The 26,395-nt window shown below is 37.9% G+C and overlaps 1 protein-coding gene and 1 pseudogene across 1 annotated transcript; both read left to right on the forward strand.

The window, feature by feature from the left end:
- Positions 1–8,134: 8,134 nt before the first annotated feature.
- Positions 8,135–8,800, forward strand: LOC107806332 (uncharacterized). The gene has a single exon (XM_016630468.2). The coding sequence runs from the start codon at positions 8,135–8,137 to the stop codon at positions 8,798–8,800; it is 666 nt and encodes a 221-aa protein (XP_016485954.1).
- Positions 8,801–23,757: 14,957 nt separating this feature from the next.
- On the forward strand, positions 23,758–25,842 carry LOC107781536 (potassium transporter 5-like; annotated as a pseudogene).
- The last annotated feature ends 553 nt before the right edge of the window (positions 25,843–26,395 follow it).

The raw sequence follows: 26,395 nt of genomic DNA on the forward strand, positions 1-26,395 counted from the left end.
CCACAGAAACAGTAATAAGCTCATCAACACTCCATTTATCCTTTTGTGCATTATAGGTTGTCTTAAGCTGGTTAAACTGCTCAGGAAGAGACCTTAGAGATTGGTGAACAAGAAAATCATCAGTAATGGTTACACCTAAATTGTTCAGTTTGGTTGCAATGTTAACCAATTTCATTATATGATCACGGACACTACCTACAAGGTCATACTTAATGGTATACAGGGAATTAATCAGGCTACCTATCTCAGCTTTATCAGATTCTAGGAATTTCTGTCCAATGGCACTCAGAAAATCTTTTGCATTCCCATTATCCTTAATTGCACCTTTTATGTGATCAGAAATGGATCTCTTCATGATCATGAGATCCAATTTGTTAGCCTTCATCCATTTCTCATACTTAGCCTTTTCATCAGCAGAGCTAGTAGTTGTGGGTTCAGCGGGTTTTTGTTCAATCAATGCAAAGTCCATGTCCATCAGGCCTAACACTATTTCAATATTCTGTTTCCACTTCTTGTAGTTGCTACTACTTAGAGTTTCAATGGAATTCAACTGAATAGTCATGTTATTAACAACTGTATAAGCAAACAATACAAAATTAGATAAAATTATGGGCAGGAATATATAAATCAAAAGAGTCAAAGACATCCATCACACCCCTCCTTTGGATAGAAGATGAAACTGTCTCCCCTTTTAAAAATCAAGGAGTCCAAGGAATTCATTGCATCCTCACCTTTAGGCAAGAGATACAAAACCTCCTCCCTGTTATCCAAGAGCGCAAGGCATAAATTGTGTCCTTCCTTTAGGTAAGAGACACAAAACCTCCTCTTACATCAAATTATCCTTATTTATTGTATATATATACATGAGAATCCAAGATATTAAGCTTCATCCTTTGGGTTGAAATATAATATCTTATCTCATAAATTAATTTAGCATCATTTATTAAAAGGTAAACTTCCAACACTAGCGTACACTTATAAAGGACAATTTAGACATGGTACATTGAGAACATTTCTATGACTCAAATAAACAGACCACTTTGGTGGAAACTATCTATTAATCATAATTCTCAATCCATGTATAATATTATTTTACATGTATAAAATTTTAAGTATTTTCAATGACTCCAAATAAATAGACCACTTTGGTGGAAACTATTTATTAATCATAAATTCTTATTCAAATAATATTATATAGATGTGAAATCAAAATAGGGACCATACAATAAAACCCGTTTAGTGTTATACTGCTTTTAATTCCATCCTTTGACTTAAAAGGAATAACTACTCGGCAAAATTTAAGGAATAACTATTATGCAACATGTAAACATCAATACAGAATTCTATTGAAAAGGTAATTGTTTTATAACCAAACCGAAAAGTCAGACTTTGCAGCCTAATGAGATATTTGATTAAGGATCAGTCATTCTCAGAGAAATAACTAATAAAATAGTGCTTGTAATTAGCAAGCTTCAAATCAAAATATCATAATAATAAAGAAGAACATGCCAAAGATAAAAAGTTTGGCAAGACAAAAGAAAACACCACACTGCTTTTCACCGATGTCGGCTTTCAATGGCTAAAACTTGTGTGATTTAACTATTTTAATCACATAATAGCATAACTAGTTTAAACGAAGAAGAACACTTCATCTATTTTCCTTGTTTTCACTTTTTCACCGCCGCTTCTAATGCACTCACAACAGTCGCCGACTTTCGGCGATGAAACAATATCAGAGAAAGACAATTTCGAGCCATCGTCGCAATTCACAACGATTGTTTTTACTTTTAAACTCAAGATTATTTCTTGATCTAAATCCCTAACTATGGTGACTCTGATACCAACCGTAAGATAATTAATTCGTAGCCATAGCAGAGATTAAGACACAATTACACAATCAATCTAGAGTTAGAGTCTAAGGAAGCGTACCGTTAAACTCCATGGATTCAGCAGCGATAGCAAACGGCGATTAAGCCTGAGACCAACTTCCACAATCCACTAGCTACGCGCTTTCACAGCCCGGAGAACTTGACTGATGGGACGTCTACCGTTACCACGTATTCAAGAGGCAGAATACGCTAGAGTTTTCTAATAGAAAGGGAAATGGGGGTTGGCCTTTATTTATAAAGAGTGTCTACCCATCACAGACCAATAGTTATTGGGCCTCACTTATCCACACACATAATATTTAATATTAAGCCTTTTATTTATCCACCACTTGGGCCACGTCACTATCCTTTCAGGCTATAACCAATTAACGTAAGTCCAAATTCCAACAATAGTATGCTAATTAATGTGATGATAACATGAAAGATAAATTAAAATTATATGGCATAACCGGTTAAATTATACTGGAATGTAAAAATTTCTTTCGAACACTATTTTGTGAGTAGAAATAAGAAGCTAGTTAGAGTTAATTAACGCATGATTTAATTGAATACTGGACAGGAGGAACATTTGCTATATATTCTTTAATATGTCGATATGCTAAGGTGGGATTAGTTCCAAGCAGAAGACAGAAATGTGTCGACTTTCAAACTTGAGTTGCCAGATAATCGCATATGTCGAGCATCAAAACTGAAGTTGATGTTAGAAAACAGTACATTTGCAAAGTTCTTTATGCTCTTTGCCACAATGCTCGGTAGTTCCATGGTTATTGGGATGGTGTCCTCACTCCCTGCATCTCAGGCACGTTACGATTAATATTTATTACAAAGATTTACCTGTATTATTTTATAAATAAATATTTCTAACACCAACATCATTAATGCATAGAACTTAAACATGATACAACGATGAGTCTCATAAAGCTATGGGCAAGATTCGGCTCAAGTGCTAGATTGCAGATCTTAAGTCAGAAGTAATTTGCTCCGTGATCGAGAACGAGACTTCCAATACAGCCTTTTGCAGGGAAGGCCTTGGATCATGCAAATGGCATCTATACCTTAAAACTGCTGAAGATTGTTAAACGTAATTAACTATTCCACTTGATGAGCTCAGAGTAAAGCTGGCATGTGGGCCGGTTAGGCCCGACCCAGGCCCGCGAGCCCATATGGTAGTGGGCCTAAACAGGCCTAATGTTTAAGCCCGGGACCAGGGGAGGTGGGCCTGCTAAGTGGGCCGGTTCCTTGAAGAAGCCCATTAGGACCGGACCGTTTGGGCCCGGGATCGGGTGCTAAGTGGGCCGGTTCAACCGGTCCTAACCGGGCCCAACAACTATTTTTAGAAAAAAAAAATTCCAATTTTTTTTTTAGCCGTTGCAATATTTAAAACATAGCCGTTTGGGCTTTCTAAAATAGCCATTTAACCCCCCTCCCCCCTCCTCCCCCAACTTTGTTTTAACCCCAAACTTTTTATAATTACACTTTTTTCCTATTTTCAATTATAAATACTCCCCCCCCCCCATTCTTTCATTTTTCTCACAAAATCATCATTCTCTCTCATTTCTCAAACTCAAATTGAAGTATTCAAGTCTTCACTCATATCTCATTTCTCAAACTCAAATTCTTAATTCAAGTTAAATCATGCCTGGTGATTCTAGAGTGCGCCAATTTATTTTGGAATACTTTAATGTGGTAGAAGAAAATGAATAACTTTACATAATAAAGTGCAAGAACTGTGATCGAGTCTTCACTCATTGTCCAAAGTTGGAGGGCACATGTTGTTTAAGGATGCATATAAAGAGTTGTCTTGTGCGTTCTCCAGACATTCGTATTTAAGATTTTAAGTTGACTTGAGACAATTTGTGTTATTTTAAAATTATTAGACGTATTATGCTTAATGTTTTAGTTTGTTAGATTAATTTGAAGTATTATGTTGAATGCATTGAACTTTAATTTGAAGTATTAAATGTAAACTTTAATAATTGCAGTTTTGATACCGAATTCATCTTTATATATATATGCGTCTTAATATAGCTAATGTTATATCGAATATAGCTTATATACTATACACTTAGTATATGTAAAATACTATACACACACACATACACTATACTATATAAGGCAATTTCTTGTAAATTATCTAAGGCAATATATAATATAAATTTGAATTAAAATTTTTTAAGTCACAACTATATAATATAATTTACAAGAAATTGCCTTAGATAATTTTTTTTTTAAAAAACCAGACCCACATACATATATATATATATATAAACTATATAATTTACAAGAAATTGCCTTAGATAAAAAAATTTAAAAAAAATAGGCCAAACACACACACACACACACACACACACACACACACACACACACACACACATATATATATATATATATATATATATATATATATATATATATATATATATATATATATATATATATATATAGAGAGAGAGAGAGAGAGAGAGAGAGAGAGAGAGAATTTTTTTTAAAAAAATAGGCCAGGCCCACTTAGCCTGTGACCATTAGTTCGGTAAAAATTGCACGGGGCGCCTTATTTGGTCGCCCCTATTTAACCTATACCCATTTTTTTAAAAAGTTTTAACTTGTGCCCACTTTTTAAACAACTTTAGCCCCCTTTCTCCTCCTCCCTCTCCCAGTGATCTCCATATCTCTCCGGAACTTAATATTGATATAAAATATAATGGCTCGATTTAAGAGCTGTTTCTTCCGACCACTGTTTCTTCCTCATCTTGTTGTTAGTCTTTTTTTGCTGCTTCTTCCGCTAAGGCACATAAAGAATCTTCCCCTTTTTATTCCATTTACAGCTTTGGAGACAGTGACTCTGCTTCTACTTCTGATCATTTAGCTGTTGTACTTGGTCTGCCTTCTCTACAACATTACACCAACGAAGGCATTGAGTTCGAGTCCGGTATTAGTTTCATGACGCCTGGAGAAGTACTTATGGGTCCCTTTTGTTGAACCAATAGAAGGCTGAAGTTCGCCTGTTACAAACAAAAACTTCGGCTATAGAGCTGAAGTTCGCCAGTTACAAACAAAAACTTCGGCTATAGAGCTGAGTTTCGCCAGTTACAAACAAAAACTTCAGCTTTAGAGCCGAAGTTCGCCAGTTACAAAAACAAAAACTTCAGCTCTAGAGCTGAAGTTCGCCAATTACAAAATAAAAACTTCAGCTCTAGAGCTGAAGTTCGCCAGTTACAAAACAAAAACTTCAGCTCTAGAGCTGAAGTTCACCAGTTACAAAAACAAAAACTTTAGCTCTAGAGCTGAAGTTCACCAGTTACAAAACAAAAACTTCAGCTCTAGAGCTGAAGTTGCCAGTTACAAATACAAAAACTTCAGCAATTACAAACAAAAACTTCAGCAAATAGAGAACAAAACTTCAGCTATGATGCTTAAGTTCAGCAATTACAAACAAAAACTTCAGCACACTATGTTCAATACACTTGTTACTTCAGTCCCGTCTACTAGAATGCTGAAGTTTTGCGTGATTCCCTTTGCTACTTTAGCCCCGTATGCTGAAGTTACGCGAAAAAGTGGGTACACTTACAATTTTTTTTGCAAAGCGGGCACAAGTTAAAACGTGACCCAAAAAGCGGGTATAGATCCAAATGACCCATTAGTTCGTGGTCCCGGTCCTGGTCTGATTACCTCCAAAATCCCACGAAGCTCGGGCCTACATAGGATTGGCCCACGAGGCCTATTTAGGCCCAGGCCCGGCCCGTTTGCCAACCTTAGCTCAGAGCGTTGAAAAAGCATTTTTGTGAGAAGGGTAATGAAGACCAGGAAAGAGGGAATCGTCAATCAGTCTTAAGGCATGGAATCAACATTCTCATTAGCTTTTTTAGTTGAAGTATAAGATATATGTACTGATAACCTGAACTTTCAATTGATGTGACCAGTTTTGTCTGCCGTTGGAGGAATTAAAGAAGCAGATCCCAAAGCCATGACCGATACATATATAGGCCGATGTGCCTTCTTATTTGATGACTTGATTCCATAAATTTTACCCGTTGGTGCTATATGTCTAAATGATACCTGTAAATTTATTTTAACTTGTCATCTTAATTGGACCAACACCTAAAATGTTAACCATTCTGTTGGATTTGATGAGATAAGTGGAAATCAAACATGAACAAGAGAGAACAGAAGGTTCAAGAGAGTGGGAGCTGCCAGATGTTTTGATAAAATGGGTATCTCAGTTCCAAAGTAGAATTACATGTCATTTACATACAATCCACGTACAACCGGGACAACCCAAATACAAAATACTAAACTGGAACGAAACATACATCATAACACTACAAATAATTTAAATACATGGCTCAATACAAGTCCAACACGTTACGTTCTTGTTTGACCAAAAAGTATTGAATCATTTTGTTAATCTAATTAAGTAAATAATGCTGGGTAAATTCTAGTTAAATGCAATAAGTTCTAGATCCAAGGTTGGTAACAAATAAAACATCTAGAAATTGTATTTAAAGCTATTTAAAGCAAAAGAGTGGTTTGATGATGTTCTTAAATACTGTAAATTCTGCCGAAAACAGGGACATAACTTGGTCAATTGTAGATCTTTAGAAAGGAAAAAAGCTGCTGAAAATAGGGAGTTAGAGGCCCAAAGAATGCTGAAAATCAAAATGAAGACAACAAACTACTTGGGGATCAATATATGGAATCTGGAAATAAACTTGGTACTGTTACTAATAGAGAAAATACTAGGCTGGTTGATCAAAGCAGTGAAACTGCCGCTACTATTTCTGCTGAATCTGTTGAAGCTGGAACGGATGCCGATGCTGGGCAATCTGAACACAGAATCAATCAAAAACAAAAAATGAAAATTTGAAAACTGGCACTGCTGTTGATAGGGAAAGTGTGAGACTAGGTGATCAAAATAAAGAATCTAAGGCTGCTGAATTTGCTGGACCTGCTGAGCATACTGATCAAAACAAAAATTATATCTCTGCTAAATCTGCTGCATCTGAAACTGCTAATAAGGCTCGACAACAAGAATACAGTTTCAGTCAAAAGGAAAAAAGTGAAAAACAGAATCCTGGAACTGCTGTCTATAGTGAAAATTTGAGACTAGTTGATCAAAATAAAGAATTTGAGGTTGATGAATCTGCTGAAATTGATAGAACTGGAACTGCTACTAATACTGAGCAGACTGTTAACAGAATTAGTCGAATGGAAAATAATGAGTCTAAGTGTGATAAACACTTGCAACAACCACCTAGCAACATCAGGGAGAGATCGAGGGAAAAAAACCAAAAAAAGCAAAAACAGAAAACTTCCTCAGAAGAGAGCCAAAGTCTTGTTCAAACCAATGTACAACTTATCTGATGACTCTAGCTGGAGGAAGAAACATAACAAAGAAATAAGCTTGGCCTTTCAAAACATGAACCAAAACAGTGCTGATGACAATATTTGTGAACATGGAGGTCAAGCTAATGTTTGTGAATTGGGAGATCAACCTAAAGCTATCAATGAGCAAACTAAGTCAGTCAACGACCAAACTGAGGCTGTTAATGATCAATTGCCTTCGAGATCTAAGTTAGACAAGCAGGAGCAGAAAGCTTATACTATTGATATTGGAACAAGGGAGAATATGCAGGAGTCCATTCGAGAAAATGAGAACATGAGTGAGAGGGGTGACTATCAAAACAGTCAAATTCAAAAGAGAGCCCTTAACCTAAGTGATTATGTCAATGAATCTACTAGTGTGCCTTCTGAAATCCGAAATCTTCCTGGGATTGAGATGGTAGTTAATCTCAATATGGAATCCAACTTAAAACAGGATAGATATGTGACTAGTCAACAAATAGAGGTGAGATCGCCTAATAGGGTGACAATTATGGTTCCTGAAGATCAAATACAAATTGATTCAAAGGATGAGTCTTTCCAGATCATATGCTCCAAAGAAAAGAAAAGGAAAAAAGTAAAGAAGAACAAAAACAAATATACTACACCTCCTAAAGGGGGACACCCATGCTAGCCTGAACTGTTTCCATGATAAATGCCATTTTTTGGAACATTAGGGGCGTGAATACCAAAAAAGCCTTATCAAGGCTCAAAAAATTGATCTCCATATATAAGGTGGAACTTGTTGCTATTATGGAGCCTTTTATTAGTACTAATCAAATAGAAAGGTGCAGAAGGTTCCTTGGTTATCAACACTGTATTTCTAATTCAAATGGTCAGATTTGGATCTGTGGTCATGCAACAACATGACTATTATTCTGAGCAACCATGATCAACAACTTACTATCAAATTGCATTATGGAGCTGCCAACAGTGATCTCTACATCACAGCAGTATATGCTAAATGCACTCCTAAAGAAAGGAGAGAGCTATGGAATAGTCTTGAGTTAACCAATCTTCATGTGAACGGTCCATGGTGCATTGGAGGTGATTTCAATGTCATTTTAGATTCGGATAAGAAAAAAGGTGGTAGACCTCACAGAATGAACAAAAGTCTAGAATTCAGCAATTGCATGGATAACTGTGGTATGATGGACCTGGGTTTTGTTGGTCCAAAATACACATGGTGTAACAATTGGGATCCAAGAAGAAGAATATGGAAGAGATTGGATAGAGTGTTTATCAATGATGATTGGTCCCGAATCTTTCAAAATAATATTGTCAATCATTTGGCTAGAATTGGCTCTGACCATAGACCTATTCTAATTCAATGCAAGGACTCTAACCAGGAGGGGCCTAAATACTTCAAGTTTCTAAATTTTTGGACTAATCAGCCAACGTTTTTGCAGGTAGTTGAAGAAGTTTGGAGAAATCATGTTAATGGAAATCCTCTGTGGAGACTTCATCAAAAACTTAAAATGCTGAGCAGAAGACTGACTCAATGGTCCAGACGACATTGGCAATGTTTTTAACCAAGATCAATACTGGGAAGATAAAATGAAATACCTTGAACAAATGGATCTTATGAACAGTAATGATACAACTAGAACTGAACTGAACAAAGGACAAGCTGAGTACATTAGATAGATGGGGATACATGATGACATTCTCAGACAGAAAGCTAGGGTGAACTGGTTTGAAGAAGGAGATGCTAACACTAAATACTTCCATAGCACCATCAGAGAGAGAAGGAGAAGGCTGAAAATTCTTAAAATCAAAGATCATAGAGGCCAATGGATTGAGAGGGATGCTAATATTGGCAAGGCAGTTGTCCATCACTTTCAACAGTTCTTTAACATCAATCATCACTACAATGATCATGATATCATCAACTGTATTCCTCGATGTGTAACTAATGCAGATAATGAAAGTCTCACTGTCATTCCTGACACAAAGGAGATTAGAGATGTTGTCTTTAACATGGATCCAGATAGTGCAGCAGGCTCGGATGGTTATAATGGGAAATTCTTTCAATCCTGTTGGGATATCATTAAGGAGGATATCATTGATTTTGTTCAAGCTGTTTTCAATGGCAGGAGGCTCACTAAATTGTTTTCTCATACTTGTTTAGTTCTTATTCCTAAAGTTGACTCCCATAATAGTTTCTCCGACTTGAGACCTATTAGTTTGAGTAACTTTACTGCCAAGATTATCTCCAAGATCCTTTCCAGAAGGCTGAATCCTATTCTTGGGAAGCTTATATCAGAGAATCAAAGTGGCTTTGTGAAAGGAAGATTGATCACTGAAAATATCCTTTTAGCTCAGGAGATTGCTCAGGGCGTGAACAAGAACAACAGAGGAGGCAATGTTATTATAAAACTTGACATGGCAAAAGCTTATGATAGAATTTCCTGGACCTTTCTGATAGCAGTTATGAGGAAATTTGGTTTCTCTGAGAATTGGATTGACATGATCTGGGGACTTCTACAAGATATATGGTACTCTATCATCATCAATGGGGCTAGAACAGGTTTTTTCATATCTACTTAGGGCCTCAAACAGGGAGATCCCTTATCCCCTTCTTTGTTTATTATTGGAGCTGAGGTTCTTTCTAGATCTCTAAATGCTCTAAATGACTTTATCAGCTTCACTCCTTTTAGCATGGATCCGAGAGGTCCGATGATCAATCATTTAGCCTACGCTGATGATATTGTTATATTCTGTGGTGGAAACAACATGACTCTCAAGTTAATCAAAAAGGCTATTGACAGGTATGGAAAGGCTTCTGGGCAGAAAGTTAACAACGATAAGAGCTTCTTTATTACATCCCCTCACACCTGCGCTACTAGAATCAATAGAATTAGGAATGCTACAGGCTATATGGATAAGTCTTTCCCTTTCACTTATCTGGGATGCCCCATTTATTTTGGGAGGAAGACTAACAATCTTTTTGACGGTATGCTCTCTAAGGTGGTCAAGAAACTTAATGGATGGCAAACCAATATGATGTCCGCTGGAGGGAGAATGATCTTGATTAAACATGTCTTACAATCCCTCCCCACATACATCCTTTCTGCTATGAACCCTCCTAAAGGAATTACTAAGCTCATGGAGAAACACTTTGCAAACTTCTTTTGGGGCACAAATGAAGGTAAAAACAAATATCATTGGTCTTCATGGAATAATCTTTGTCTCCCCAAAGATGAGGGAGGAGCCAGTGTCAGAAAAATGGAGGATATCATAGATACACTTAACATTAAAAGATGGTGGAGATTAAGAACTCACCCCTCCCTATGGGCCAACCTTCTCAAGAATAAATATTGCAAAAGAGCCCATCCAGTGAACAAAAAGTCAAATCCCACTGATTCTCATATTTGGAGAAACATGCTCAAAATCAGAGATAAAGCAGAGGAAAACATTAGATGGGAAATACAGAAAGGTAATTGTAGCTTTTGGTGGGATAACTGGACAGGTAAAGGTGCATTGGCCAACATATTACAAGGTAGTGGAAGATCCTCTAAAGTACATGTGAAAGACTTCATAATTAATGGAGAATGGAATATTGTCAAACTCAACGATGTTCTTCCCGTGCATATTATGGATACTTTTGCTCAACTTGATATAGGTGACCCAAATGAGGATGATTTCCCGGTTTGGACTACTTCTAATGATGGGATATTTTCTTCTAACTCAGCATGACATTGTATTAGATTCAAGAAACAGAAGAATATCTTCATAAACAAAATCTGGCATAACTCTCTCCCTTTTAAAATGTCCTTTATCTCTTGGAGAATTTTCAAAATAGGTTACCTTTTGATGATGTTATTTGCAGATTTGGTACTAACATTATTTCCAGATGTTCTTGTTGTTCTTCTGCACAGGTAGTAACAGTTCAACATGTCTTTAATGGTAGTGAAGCTGCCATCTTCATATGGAACAACATAGGTAATGCATTTGGAATCAAACATCAGCAGGAGCCTATTATTGCTACCTTCAAAAGATGGTGGGAAACAACGACCAACAATAAAGTGCACAATCAAATGCTTCAGATAGCTCCTACAATCATATGCTGGGAACTGTGGAAACAAAGAAATGCATGCAAATATGGAAAACAAAAGAAGTTTCAGCTGAACTCGATGAGACACCAAATCACATGGATATTGAAAACGGCTATCTCCAACATGGTACCAGGTGATTACACTCAGATGGAATGGCCTTTATTATGTGATAAGGTCGAGAGACTCAGACCATATCAGAAATGGATACAAGTTACATGGGAGTTTCCACTACCCGGCACTATCAAAGTTAATACAGATGGAAGCTTTTGCAAAGAAAGTGGTAAGGCAGGCATTGGAGGGGTGGTCAAGAACAGTCAAGGGGACCTTTTTGCGACTTTTTCTATTCATATCAGCTGTGATGATCATACCATGGCAGAGGCTAAAGCAGCAGAGTTTGGAGGAAAATGGTGCAGTCAGAATGGGTACACTAATTTCTCTATCGAACTGGACTCAAAGATCATAGTGGATATGCTCACGGATGGAAATCCTAACAACATGAAGATTAAAAAGGTTATAGACAGAGCCTCCCTCATCATTAAACAAACTAGAGCTACGGTCAAGCACTGTTTCAGAGAGGGGAATCAGGTTGCGGATTGTCTTGCTAAATTGGTTACAACCACAAATTAGAGAAGGTTGTATCACTCACTCCAAGAATTGCCTAGCAATGCAAAAGGACTCTTTCTCCTTGATAAATGGCAACTTCCCAGTATAAGGACAAAGTATGAAAAATCTAATTTCTTTGTTAGTTAATGTTGTTCATAGATCTAAGGAAGGAGGGTGTATATATATGAACCTCCTGTCCTTCTTTTGGGGTGATTGCATCACCATTGTTGTATTTTTGTGAGGTCAGGTCTAGCCCCCCTCTTGCACTTTTTTGAATATAAGACAACCTAGACGTCTGTCTGGGCAACTTTATTAAAAAAAAAAGATAAGCCATAAATGAAATGAATGGTAGTATTTATTTATAAAAGGAGTAATTCACCCAACCGTGCAACAAAATAGATGATTCTCTTTCTGATAGTGATGTAGGATGGCGAAATGTGTAAGCATCAATCATTTTATCGGATCTACTATGGAAAAGCCTGGACCGACTCAACAAATTGAATATTCTTTATAGATGACGTTTAGTAGTTACATGACAATCAACTTCTCTAGAAATAACTCTTCCAAAAATGGGATCCCTTTTCTCCCCTCTCTCTCTTCTTATTTATATGGGATATATCTCTTACCTACTGAAAGTACAAGTTGTAGAGGATATCCAATAGAATATTCTCTTTTAATATTCTATTGCTAAAACCAGCCGTTTCTGGCCAACCTAAGTACGTGACTCCGACCTCGGCTGCTCAGCTCGTTAGCGTTGCTTCAGAAACATGACTTCGGACCAATTGACTTTTGAACATGGCTTGTTCTGTTTGTCCTTGACCTTGTCCATGATAGCCGTCAAAATGGGCTTAGCCCGTGAGGCCAGCCCGCTAACTGAGTAGAGTTGAGCTAGGATTTTTTTAGCCCATTTAAAACTGAGGCTTATAGGCCCGGTGCAAGTCAGCCCGCTGGCCCTTGAGGCTTGATCAAGGCTGGGCCTGGGCCTGGGCCGGCCCGTGGGCTAAAATTTAACAAATTAATTAACTATTAAATATTTAATATTTAAAAAAGTAAAAACTAAAAAAAAAAACTATTAACTAGAATCCCCATTCTCTAACCCTAGATTGCTCATTTACCCTTCCATATCAACTAGAATTTACATTTTTGACATGCATGTAATATGACAAAATTAGTTTTTCTTTTGCTTAATTAATAATGAACTCGAAAAGTTTTAATTGGCCAATAATAATCATTTTCAAAAGAAAATATTGCTTTAAGTGACCAATAATCAGTTTGGATTACTTTAATATACTATTAATATTTAAACTGCTCTTTAGTATAGAGAAAGTTCAATTTTGAATACACACAAAAAAAATTGACCACTAGAAAATTTCAGGAATTTTAAAATTTTATAAACTATAATGATAAATGATATTAATCCTAAATTAAAAAATCTCAGCATTTATACTTATTGAAGCAATCCCTGAATCTGAGGAAAATGAAAGAAAAGCATTAAGAAAATATTCATGTAACTTTAAAAAAGAAAAGTTAGAGATATAGAGAATTTGTATTTTAATTACGAGATTCCTCGTCAAATATCAAGCTTTTTTTACACTCTAAGCAAACAGAAGTTATTTACATGATTAATAAACTATGTCACAAAAAATATTTAAGGATTTAAAGAAATTCTTTTTTCTTAAAAAAAATTGAAGGGCCGGCCCGTCCTAGCCTACCATATTTAAAAGCCCGCGAGGCTTGGGCTGGGCTGGCTGACCCGTTTTGATAGCTCTATCCATGACGGACTTCTTTAGGGGTTTGCCCGGGTCATGCTTAGCCGAGGCGCTAATGGCGAATCACGATCCCACCACTACGGTGTCTCTTTGCACTGAATTTCCTTGGTCGGATTTTGTCCTTTACAGTTAGTCCCTCCACTTGCGAAATCGTCCTTTAGGTCGACCTTGGTAAACGAACTGCGCCAACCCTGGCTTTGCGAAATCTGAACCAGATGCCGAATAACGGTTATCCTAGCCGTGGTGGGCGGTACTTAGAAGGTCACGCCCAATGGTGAGGGGTCAGAGTGATGTCACCCTTTCACGCATCACGATTGTGTGTTTTTCCCGAGGTGTCACCTAGTTTCTCGCGTTTCTATCACTTCGATTCTTGTGCATGGCAGTTACATTTCTCAATTTTTTGGCTGATGCTTTCTTATAAGAAGGGGGAGGACCTCCTTATTCAGAACTTTATTTCTTCAAACTTTTAAAGGCGATTCATTTCCTTCTCTTGCATCATTTTCTGTTTTCTGCAACTTCTTGCATCGTTACCGTCGCTTATTAATTTTTTTGACCAAGGATCTTCGTTCACACATAAACACACAAAGGGCTGTACATCTCCTAACTCCGAGGAAATTTTTAGCCCAAACCCGTTGTCAGTGGCCGTACCTGTTCGTGTTGAGGAGGAGGTTCAACCCATGGAAGATGATCGTTTCCCTACAGTGGAGGAGATCGTTCCTCATAGTGATAAGGCCAAATCTAATTTCTCGAAGTCCCCTATTGACGAGCCCGAGTCAGTGAAGTCCGAAATGGGAGAGTCACGCCTTTCTGAGCTTAGGGCCAAGTACGACATCCCTGCTCGTGTCGATTTGGTTCCTGCCGGAGACGATGTGGTCCACATCCACCATCCTGGGTATTGCGTATTTTATGCGTACCCGTTTCTGGTGTTTTATTCTCTTCATCTTCCCCCGCTAGCAGAGGAGTTTTGCCATTACTACAACGTATGCCTAACCGAGCCCTCTCCTTACATCTACAAGCTTTTTATCATATTGATAAAGTACGCTGAGCTGGCCGACCGCGAACTCTCCATCCATCATTTGTTGTATCTTTTTGCTCATAACTTTCACACATCTTTGCCACCGGGGAACCAAAGGGCTGGTGGTAAAGATGGATGACAAGGCTAATCGCAAGTTTTGGGTCGATTTTTTCTATATCAAGATCGAGCACGTGGTAGCAAACCCTACCAGGTTTACCGACGCGTGGAACTTTGACCGCAAGTATTCTGTTTAATTGGTTGCTTGCTTTCTTTCTTGGATTACCTAATCACTCTTTGTGGTGCAGCCGAGAGGGATCCTCTTGTGTTGGCTGCAGACATCCGAGATTGGGGGGCTCAAATTTTGCCTCACATGGTGGGGATCCATGAATGGTCATTTTTCAACAAGAAATTTGGGCGTCCACCTTCTTCAACTGGTAGGTCATTTCGTTTCTCCATTATTTCATTGCCACCTTTCCTTATTGCTTACGTCATTTCCCTTATTACCAGGTCGGAAAGCCCCAAAGAAAACAAAGGCTCCCACCCCCCATTCTGCCAATCGAGTGCTTTGGTCAAGCCTTCAACTTCTATGACCACGGGCGAGTCTGCACGACCTGCCACCTCATCCAAGATTTCAGTTTTGCGTAGATCTGTCCATAGGGCGGATGTTCCATCGACGAAGGCTGCTGACCCATCCTTGTTTCATTTGGTGGATGAGCCATCGGCAAACGAGGAAGAAAGTGGTCCCTTAAAGAGGCGGCGAATTGGAACCGGAGGTGGTGTCGAGATGGTTGAAGGCTCGGTGGTGGTGAGCCCGAGCTCGCCATTCCTGTGCATGATACTGGCGTAACCTCGGATGCTGAGATTCCGGCTCCCGATGCTGAGATTGCTTCGCTAGTGGCTGCCGCAGTCGTGCCGGCGAGTGATCTTTCAAGCTCTGTGCCAGTCGAGATTCCTTCTTCTACCGAGGAGGCGGAGAAGGGTGCGATTGGCGACGAGTTTGAATCCGATTCCTACATCGACCCCGAGGAAGAGAGGATGTTCGATGAGGGGCTTACCCCGGTCGAGGTGAGGACCGATGGGACTTCTCATTTGATAGTGATTCCTTTGGACTGCAACTTGATGACCAGCATGGAAAGCGTAGTCCCTGCTCTGGTGACCATTTGTTCTAGCGTCGAGCATAAGACTCTGGAGTCGTTCAAGGATGCCGACCTATCCGGGTTGGCTCTATGGGTGAGTTACTTCTTTTGTTGTCCCTTCTTTTTTTTTGTACCCTACTGACCCTCCTCTTTTTTTCTTGCTTGCTATCTTTATTTATAGACACTCATCTTAGAGATTGAGAGTGCCCGCCGAGCAAATAAGAAGAAGGTGGTCTTTATAAAGATGGTTACCAAGTACTGCCGAATCCATGATAAGTACCGTGTGCTGCGTACTCGGTTCCAATCCAGGGGGATCTTCAATCTCTCAGGGAGGAGTTAAAATAGAAAGATGACGAGCTCGTACAAACCATTTACCGATACGGCGAGCTCGAGGGGGTGCTCAGGATTAAACCTGCAATCACGGCCTTGTACTCGGCCTCATTGCTAGTCATGTCAGGGCATCGAATGGATTGGTGAATTATTTTGCCAGTCGGGACCTCGAGTACGAGTCCCAGTCCCGATCCCAAGACATTCGATGCGCCATCCATGTATTGTACCCCTAGGTTGTGTAGTTTGGTACGAGTGTAGATGGTTTTCGACTTCGAGCATTATATTTACACTGAAGTCGGCGAGCACTTATGGATTTATCACCGTTCATGGCTGATAGGTTATGTCGTGCTCGCTGAGTTCTACAGCCCATTTGGCCAATCAGCCTGATAGTTCAGGTTTGTGCCGAATACTCCTTAGGGGGAAGGTTGTTACTGCCGAGATGGGGTGGAACTAGAATTAGGGTCTAAGCTTCTCTGAAGCTACAACTAGAGTCAGGGCCAGCTTCTGGAGGTGTAGATACCTCATTTCGGCATTGACCAGGGTTTCGCTAATGTAGTATATTGGAGATTGTGTAGCTTGGATTTCTTGGGCTAGGACCGCGCTCACAGCTACATCAGATGTAGCCAAGCAGACGAGGAGCCGTTCACCGATTTCTTCTTTGTTGATGGTGCGGAAGAGGTTGGCAGGGGTGTCGGCTACTGCTTTCCTCTTTTCCTCTCTGTTGCCTGTCATGTCAAATTCTTGCAAACAAAGGAAACACCAGTTTTTGCGAAGTTTATGCCTTTTTCTTCTCAGATCTAAATAGGACTAAAATTTTAACTAAACAATCTCCACAGATGGTGCCAAATTATTTGACCAAAAAGTCTTGAACCTTTTTTGTTAAACTAATTAAGTAAATGATGCTGGGTAAATTCTGGTTAAATGTAATAAGTTCTAGATCCAAGGTTAGTAAGAAATAAAACATTCAAAAATCGTATTTAAAGCTATTTAAAGCAAAAGAGTGGTTTAATGATGTTCTTATGAACAAACGAAGAAATGAAGACAAGCCATAAATGAAATGAATGGTAGTATTTATTTATAAAAGGAGTAATTCACCCAACCGTGCAACAAAGTGGATGATTCTCTTTCTGATAGTGATGTATGATGGCCAAATGTGTAAGCATCTATCATTTTATCGGATCTAGTGTGGAACAGCCTGGACCGACTCAACAAATTGAATGTTCTTTATAGATGATGTTTAGTAGTTATTTACATGAGAATCAACTTCTCTAGAGATAACTCTTCCAAAAATGGGATCCCCTTTCTCCCCTCTCTCTCTTCCTTTTTATATGAGATATATCTCTTATCTACTGAAAGTACAAGTTGCAGAGGATATCCAATAGAATATTTCCTTTTAATATTCTATTGCTAAAACAAGCCGTTTCTGGCCAACCTAAGTGCGTGACTTCGACCTCGGTTGTTCGGCTCGTTAGCGTTGCTTCAGAAACATGACCTCAGACCAATTGACTTTCGAACATGGCTTGTTCTGTTTGTCCTCGACCTTGTCCAAGATGGAATTTTCAGGTGTTTGCCTGGGTCGTGCTTAGCCAAGGCGCCCATGGCGAATCACGATCCCACCACTATGGTTTCTCTTCGCACGGAATTTCCTTGGTCGAATTTTGGCCCTTATAGTTCCCAGTAAGTAAACTATACGAATTAATGCATGACATGTATTTGTACATAAGCTTGTAGTACTTAATATGAATAATTAATATTTATTCTCACATCATTAAATCACTTAACCATGATAAGTTGATATGATTTGGTGTTAATATTGGGTGCGAGCAAGCATTTACCCACTTTTAGTTAAGATCATTTTCTTTACCAGAAAATTTTATTGACTCTAGTAAAAAAGTATTTAAAATAATAGTCAGAAATATTGAGAGAAAAATTGTTCGTGAAATTAATTGTTTTACGCTCCATATGTAAATATAATATAATATTTGTTTTCTTGGAATGCAGAAAGGGTTGTCTGGATTTCAATTGCTATCCTGGTCTTGCTGTTTGTGTTTCAAAGATTTGGAATTGACAAAGTTGGCTACACATTTGCACCAATAATTTGTGTGTGGTTCTCACTCATTGATGGTATTGGAATTTACAACTTCGTAAAGCATGATAAAAAAATGTCAAAGCTATTAATCCTAAATACATCATAGACTACTTCAAGAGAAATAAAAAAGATGCTTGGATTCTCTTGGCTGGTTGTTCTTTCAATTACAGGTATCATTTCCTTTGTCAGGATGAAGCTCAACGAGCTATGGGGACTTCATTAGAGAGAGACCCTAGAAGGTTCGAAGGAGAAGAAAGAGAAACAGAGAAATAAAATTTGGAAAATATCTGTCTAACCTTTTATTTCTCAACTTGTTCAGTATTTATATTTACAGGAAAAATGTGTGTAAAATAAAAAAAATTAATACTACACTTATACAATGCATTGAATATAAAAGAATAAGGAATAAAGGAGACTGGTCCAGATCATAGTGTTGGGCCAGCTGTGTGTGCAGCAGACTGGGCTCTAATACTCCCCTCAAGCTTGAGGGTGATGAAACACCAAGCTTGCCAAGAATACCATAATGCAGCTGGCTGGGCAATGCTTTAGTCATAATATCTGCCAGCTATCCTGAAGAAAAGACAAAATGCAAAGTAAGAAAACCAGCAGTGACGCACTCCCTCACATAATGGCAATCAATCTCGATGTGTTTGGTTCGCTCATAAAAAATAGGGTTCTTGACTATGTGGAAGGCAGTTTGACTGTCACAATAGACAGGAACAAGATATAAAATAACCAAACCAAGGTCACCCAAAAGCCTGACCAACTAAACAACGTCTGCAACCAGCTTCCTCAATGCTCTATATTCATCCTCAGCTGAAGACAAAGAGATGGTAGGATATTTCTTACTCTTGCAGGACACAAGACTGCCACTAAGAGATATGTAAAACCTACTCACAGACTTGCGAGAGATGGCACAAGATCCCCAATCAGAGTCAGAAAATCCCACAAGAGACAAATCATCAGAACTAGAGAGCAGTATACCTTGAGCAGGATCATTCATAAGGTATCTTAGAACATGGATAACTGCCATCATATGAGGTACCTGGGGCTTCTGAAGAAACTGACTTAGGTATTGAACAAAGAAAGAAATATCAGGTGTTGTATGTTGGAGGAAATTCAATTTCCCAATTAATCTTCTGTATATATTAGGATCAGAAACAGGAGTACCCATGTCCATAGTAAGCTTAACATAAGAATCCAAAGGAGTAGTAACAGGGGAGAAGTGATGAAAGTTGAATTCTTGAAGGAGATCAGTGGTGTACTTTTGTTGATTCATTAAGTATCCTTGGGGATGCTGAGAAATTTCCAAACCTAGGAAGTAGTGCACCAAACCTAGATCCTTGATTTTAAATTGAGAGTCCAAGAATTGTTTTAAAGAGTTAAGTTCAGAAATGTCATCAACAACTAACAATATATCATCAACATAGACTGCCAATACAACTAGAGAATCAGAAGAGGACTTTGTGAAGAGGGAATAGTCATTGAGACTAGAAATGTAGCCTCTGGAGTGCAGTGCTTCAGACAATTTAGAAAACCATTGCCTAGAAGCCTGCCTGAGGCCATATAAAGACTTCTTGAGTCTATAAATAAAAGGAGAAGATTCAGAAGTAGAAGAGACATCCATCTTAGGTGGGATCTTTATATAAACTTCCTCATGAAGGTCATCATGGAGAAAAACATTGTTCACATCCAACTGAAAAATAGTCCAACCCATTTTCACAACTAAGGCCAGGAGACATTTGATGGTTGTCAGCGTGACAACAGGTGAAGAGGTCTCAGTGAAGTCAATACCTTCTCTCTGAGTATCCCCTCTAATAACAAGCCTTGTTTTGTATATCTCAATGGAACCATCTGCCCTTTGTTTAATCTTGTAAACCCACTTACAAGGGATGACCTTTTTGTGAGGAGGAAGGGGAACAATGTCCCAAGTTTGATTGGACTCAAGAGCCTGAAATTCCTTTAGCATTGTCTCTTGCCAAGCAGGATGCGAAGCTGCCTGCTGGTAATATTGAGGTTCATGCACATGTAGCTAAGTTTAGGACACCTTAGATATTGCATAAACAGGGGTAAGAGGAAGGACATAGTTACATACATAGTCTTATAGGTAGGATGGTTGGATGACAGTTCTGGTGGATTTTCTTAAAGCAGGAGCAAGTGGTGGAAGTGGAGAAGGCTGATCCACACAAGGTGGAATGGGGGCAGAATAAGAAAGAAGGAGAAGGAAGAAGTGAGGCAGAGGATGCATCAGGAATGTTTGTTTCAGCAATAGGAAGGGAGGAAATATTAAATGTTGTAGGCACTTCTGTTGCATAAGTAGGAGCAGGAGCAGAAGATGTATCAATATCCACAAAAGGTGGAAAAGTGGAGGGAGGAGTGGTAGAAGATGTTGTTGAACCATAAGGGAAGATGTGTTCATGGAATACCACATCCCTAGACTAAAAATAGAATAATTAGAAAGGTTCATGAGTTTTTAACCCTTCTTGCCACCGGGATATCCTAAGAAAAGACTATGTATAGCTCTAGATTAGAACTTGTATCCCTTCCAAACTTGGGAGAAGTTGCAAAGCATAAGGAACCAAAAGACTTTAAGTGAACATAAGAAAGTGGATTTCCATGCAGTTTTTCATAAGGAGAAATGTTGTTTAAGACAGTTAGAGGCATTCTATTGATCAGGTAGGTAGCAGTTAGTATACAATCACCCCAGAATTTGCGAGGAAGTTTAGATTGGAAAAAGAGAGCTCTAGAAACTTCCAATAAATGTTTATGTTTTCTTTGCACAACACCATTTTGTTGTGGTGTATGTGGAATAGTAGTTTGATGTAGAATACCTTGGTTGCTTAAGAAAGCAGTAGCTTTAGAGCTGCTACCAAGCTCATAAGCATTATTAGACCTGAAAGTATGGACTAAGGATTGAAAATGTGTTTTGACCATAGAGGTGAATGCTTTTAACACAGAAAGAGCATTACCTTTACAAGATAAAAGATGGGTCCAGGTAGCTCTACTATAGTCATCAACTAAAGTTAAGAAGTATATAAATCCATTGTATGTCCTAGTATTATAGGGTCACCAAACATCAATGTGAACCAGCTGAAAAGGAGCAGTGGAATGAATGTGGCTGTCATAAAAAGGTAATCTTTGTTGTCTAGCTACTGGATAAATAGAGCATATGAAAGACTGCTTTGAAGAAACTTTATCAGACAAGAATGAAATAGATATCATTATATGAAAGGCATATGCCCTAACCTTTGGTGTCAAAACAAATCCATTTTATTCATAGTAGATGTCTGATTACATGGCAGATTATTTACAGAAATTGGAAGAAAACAGACTTATTGCAAGAAATAGAATTTGAAAGAACAGAAGAAACATGTTGAGATGGAAACAATTCAGCATTAGGATGTAGATAGTATAGTCTTCCAGCAGCCTTACCAATTACCGGTGGCCTCTTCAGAGAAGAGCCCTGTAAAGAACAATTAAATTTGGTAAGAATAGCTATACAATTCAGCTGGGATATTAGTTGATGTATAGATATTAGATTAAAATGAAAGGAAGGCACAAGAAGGACATTGAGTAAAGTTATGTCATGCCTGAGATATAAAGAGCCAGTTGACAACACTTTAACTTTATATCCATTAGATAGAGTGACAAGAAATGGTTTAGGTAAAGGTATAAGGTTGTAAAGTAAGTGTTTGTGTGGAGTCATCTAATTTATTGCCCCTGAGTATAATATCCAAGGATTTACACCTAATTGAGAAGATGCACATACATGAAAATCAGTAGATTCTGCAGCATAATCGGTGAACAAACCTGCAAAATGTGCAAATCCAGATTTCTCAACATGAAGATTGTCAAATCCAGCACTAGAAGACACCTGGACTTGTTGGAATAAAGTTATTAGGTGATGATACTGTTCCTTGGTGAAACCATGGGCAGAATTCTCAGTAGATGGTTGAGGAGAAACTGCAAACTGATTGATTGGGATGTCAGACTGGACACATGAGGCTGATTTCTTGCCTTTGGTAAATTTGAAATCTGCAGGAAAATCATGTAATATATAGCATTTCTCCATTGTGTGTCCAGGTTTCTTGCAGTATTTGCAAGAAACAGAGTTGGGTTTCCTGGAGTTAAAGTTGATCTTTGATTGAAATTTCTATTTGGTGTTGTTGAGGATACAGAGAAGGAGGAAGATTCATTAGAAAAATTTGTAACTGAAGCTGGAGTTTCTCTTTGACTCTCATCTTGTTGTAAGAGAGAGTAAGCTTTGCTTATTGGTGGTAAGGGATTTATGAGCATAATAGCACTCTTCACATTTGAATAAGAGTCATTTAGCCCATTTAGGAATTGAAATAGTTGTTGATCCTCTATAAACTTGGGAAGAGCTCCACAAGAGCATATAGGGCCTACATATGAGGAATTTAATTTATCCCAAAGACTCCTAAATTTGGTAAAGTAGGTGGCAATATCAGATGACCCTTGGATAGTTGAACTGATTTCTCTCTGAATTTGAAGATATTTAAACCCATTGGACTGTCCAAATCTTTCATTAATGTCAGTCCAAACCTCCTTTGCAGCCCTAAAACACATGACACTTGTGGCTATGTCTATGGAAACAGAGTTGATAATCCAAGACTCTCCCAATAGTAATAAAAAAGGAGAGTTGGCAGGAGGTTGGGCAATTCTCCCATCTAACAAACCTAATTTATTTTTAGCAGAAAGAGAAGTAAGCATGCTACTTCTCCTCAATACAAAACCATGTCCATTGAAGGGAACATGTACTAATTGGCTACCCGGATTGTCTGATGGGTACACATAGAAAGGATGAGAAGGATCTATTGTAAAGGGAGCAAATCCTTCAGTAGTGGGAACTGAGGGTGAAGTGATATCATCTCCATGACTACCCGTATTTTCTACTAACACAATCTAATCGACACAGTAATAGACAATAGGCTCAAAAAATAACATGCAATCTGTCATATACATGGATCTCCAAACTACATGACCTAAATCACATCAATATAAGTTTCAGAGTTGTAGATTAGAACGGTATTACCAACCTTCTACTCAAAACCAGAAGAAGTGAACAGAAACCAAACCCTAGCTTGAGATTAGCCCCAAATCGCTTGAATTCATTACGAAATCATGAATTCCAGTCGACTTAATTGATATAAGAAGAGATTCCAGTAAAAAACCCAAATTTTCTGTCCCGTAGTAGCGAATTCACCGAGTTTTCGAACTTTACCCAAAGGACCGATTTCAGTGAGATCTTCAATCGATTTACCGTTGAAGATGAAGCTTACATGGCAAGGAATCAAAAATCCCGCTCTGATACCTTGTCAGGATGAAGCTCAACGAGCTATGGTGACTCCATTAGAAACAGACCCTAGAAGTTCGAGAGAGAAGAAAGAGAAACAGAGAAATGAAATTTGGAAAATATCCGTCTAACCTTTTATTTCTCAACTTGTTCAGTATTTATATTTACGGGAAAAATGTGTGTAAAATGAAAGAATCAATACTACACTTATACAATGCATTGAATATAAAAGAATAAGGAATAAAGGAGACTGGGCCGGGTCATAGTATTTGAGCCAGCTGTGTGTGCAGTTGACTGGGCTCTAACATCCTTCACTTTAATTAATATTTGAGTATTCATCAGGTTAAACTGATGGATTTTGTGTAAATACTAGATTAAAAAAACTATAATTTTTCAGCGAAGAAAGAGTACTGTAAGTCCGGAGTAAATATAATAGTGAATGACGAATTGCAGGAACGGAGGCACTACTTGCAGATGTTGGTCATTTTACTGTTCAGTCTATACAGATAAGCATGTGCTGTGTAACATAACCAGCGCTCATATTAGCTTACACTGGTCAAGCCTCCTTTTTAAGGAAGAATGCGGATGACGTTTCTGATACTTTTTTCAAGTATATACCTCAGTAAGCATAACATCTATATACATATAAATACTTAGGTTTTATGTTATATTGCTCGGACTCTCTAAAACTGTTGTTGCACCCATGTTAAATTTTCCAAAACTACACTACTTTTAGAGGATCTTAGACGTACCTGATAACTTTTTTGAACAGTCTAAACAACATAGGTTTTATGTTATCGTGAGACAAAATTAATGAACATTTATGCTTTTCTTTCCTCATGAACACATATTGTAGATGGCATATATGTGGTGGCAGTGTTTGCAGCTATCATTGCAAGTCAAGCCATGATTTCCGGGACCTTCGCTATAATCCAGCAATCGCTCGCATTAGGATGCTTTCCTCGGGTTAAAATTGTGCATACATCAACCAAACATCAAGGGCAAGTCTATATCCCTGAAGTCAATTACTTTCTCATGTTGGCTTGTGTTGCTGTTACTCTTGGATTCAAGACTACTGCAAAAATTAGCAACGCTTATGGTAAGACATTTCATTTCTAGTTATTCCCTCTCTTTCTTGAAGATATATCAAACTGATGTTTGTTGGTGATAATGTACATGTTTAATTTTACGTATAGTTACTGAAATTAATTACCTACTATAACAACAAAATCACAAAACTATTTTTGTCATATTAAAGTAACTGATCAAATTCACTTGAGTTTTAATGCTTTAGTGGGTAACGTTTAGTAACATTACTGTTATAATGAATAAAATTCAGTTATGTTTTAGTTTTTTAACTTTATTGTAATAATGGATAAAATTCAGTGACTATACGTCAAATCAAACCAAGAGACATATATCTAACACATCATGAAACCATTTGTGTTTCTCAATATTTACAGGAATAGCAGTGGTGTTTGTGATGACATTAACATCATCCTTCCTTATACTAGTCATGATTATGATCTGGAAAACTCACATTCTTTTATAATCGCCTATGCTCTAATCATTGGAACTGTTGAGCTTGTGTACCAAAGTTCGGTCCTTTACAAGTTTGATAAAGGCGGTTACCTTCCACTAGCTTTTATGCTATGTTCCTAATGCATGTGCGTATGGAATTACGTGTATCAAAAGAAATACTACTTCGAGCTTGAAGACAAGATTTCTCCTGAGAAAGTTAAGGCAATAGTAGATAAGACAAATTTCTCTCGATTACCCGGACTTGCCATTTTCTATTCTGAACTTGTTCATGGAATTCCACCAATTTTCAAGCAATATGTGGCGAATGTGCCATGTTTACACCGTGATCTTGTGTTTGTTTCATTCAAATCACTTCCCATCAGTAAAGTTCCAGTAAAAGAACGATTCCTCTTCCGTTGGGTGCAGCCATCTGATCTCTACGTGTTTCGCTGTGTGCATGGTACGTTATGGATACAATGATGTGTGTAATGAGCAAGACGACCTCGAGGTGGAGAGGCTCAAAGAGTTCATACGTGAATATTGCTTGTTTTCAGTTGCAATAAAAAGTCACAGACTATCTACTGAAAAAATCAAACAATTAGAGATTGATTTATGCATTAATGTTGGTTCAATGAAGTCCGAGGAGGAGAATTCAAATATAAAACAAGTCGAAAAAGAGGAGGATTTTGCTATATTAGGGGAAAAAGAAGTAGAAGTACGTACTAGAGAGAGCATATAGTACGGGGGTGGTTCATTTGGTAGGTGAACATGAAGTGATTGCGAGTAAGGGGTCTGGTAAAGCAAAGAAATTATGCTTACAATTTCTTGAAGAAGAACCTGAGGCAAAGTAACAAGGTTTTTGACATCCCTCACAAGCGTATGCTAACAGTTGGAATGATATATGAGCTTTAATTAAGTTATAATTGTTGGAAAAATAATTTGATAACTCAAAAAGAAATATTCAAATTGATGTCTAGATTCATTCTTTTGATATTATGTTAATGAGCCTTTATTATAGTACTAATTATTTTAAATATATTTGTAACAGCAAATTAATTTAATTTTGTAGTCAATTTGGACAAAATTAATTTGGCTATTGAATGAGATTTGAACGTTACGTTTGGTTACAAAATTTTAACCGTCTATTACATTTGATAGCCTTAATGGCTTATGCTTTTAACGTATAAACTTTTGAAGAGCCTTTATGGCTTAGCTCAGACATTTTTTGATGAGATGGTGCATTCAATTTTTTGGACTACATAAGTCCTTTGTGTGGTTATTTTGGAAAAAGG

This window comes from Nicotiana tabacum, chromosome 22 (assembly GCF_000715075.1).
Source record: "Nicotiana tabacum cultivar K326 chromosome 22, ASM71507v2, whole genome shotgun sequence".
In the NCBI taxonomy this organism is placed as follows: Eukaryota; Viridiplantae; Streptophyta; class Magnoliopsida; order Solanales; family Solanaceae; genus Nicotiana; species Nicotiana tabacum.

What these genes read in the sequence shown, in the direction of transcription:
- LOC107806332 (XM_016630468.2), top strand. Translation starts at nt 8,135, where the DNA reads ATGACTATTATTCTGAGCAACCATGATCAACAACTTACTATCAAATTG.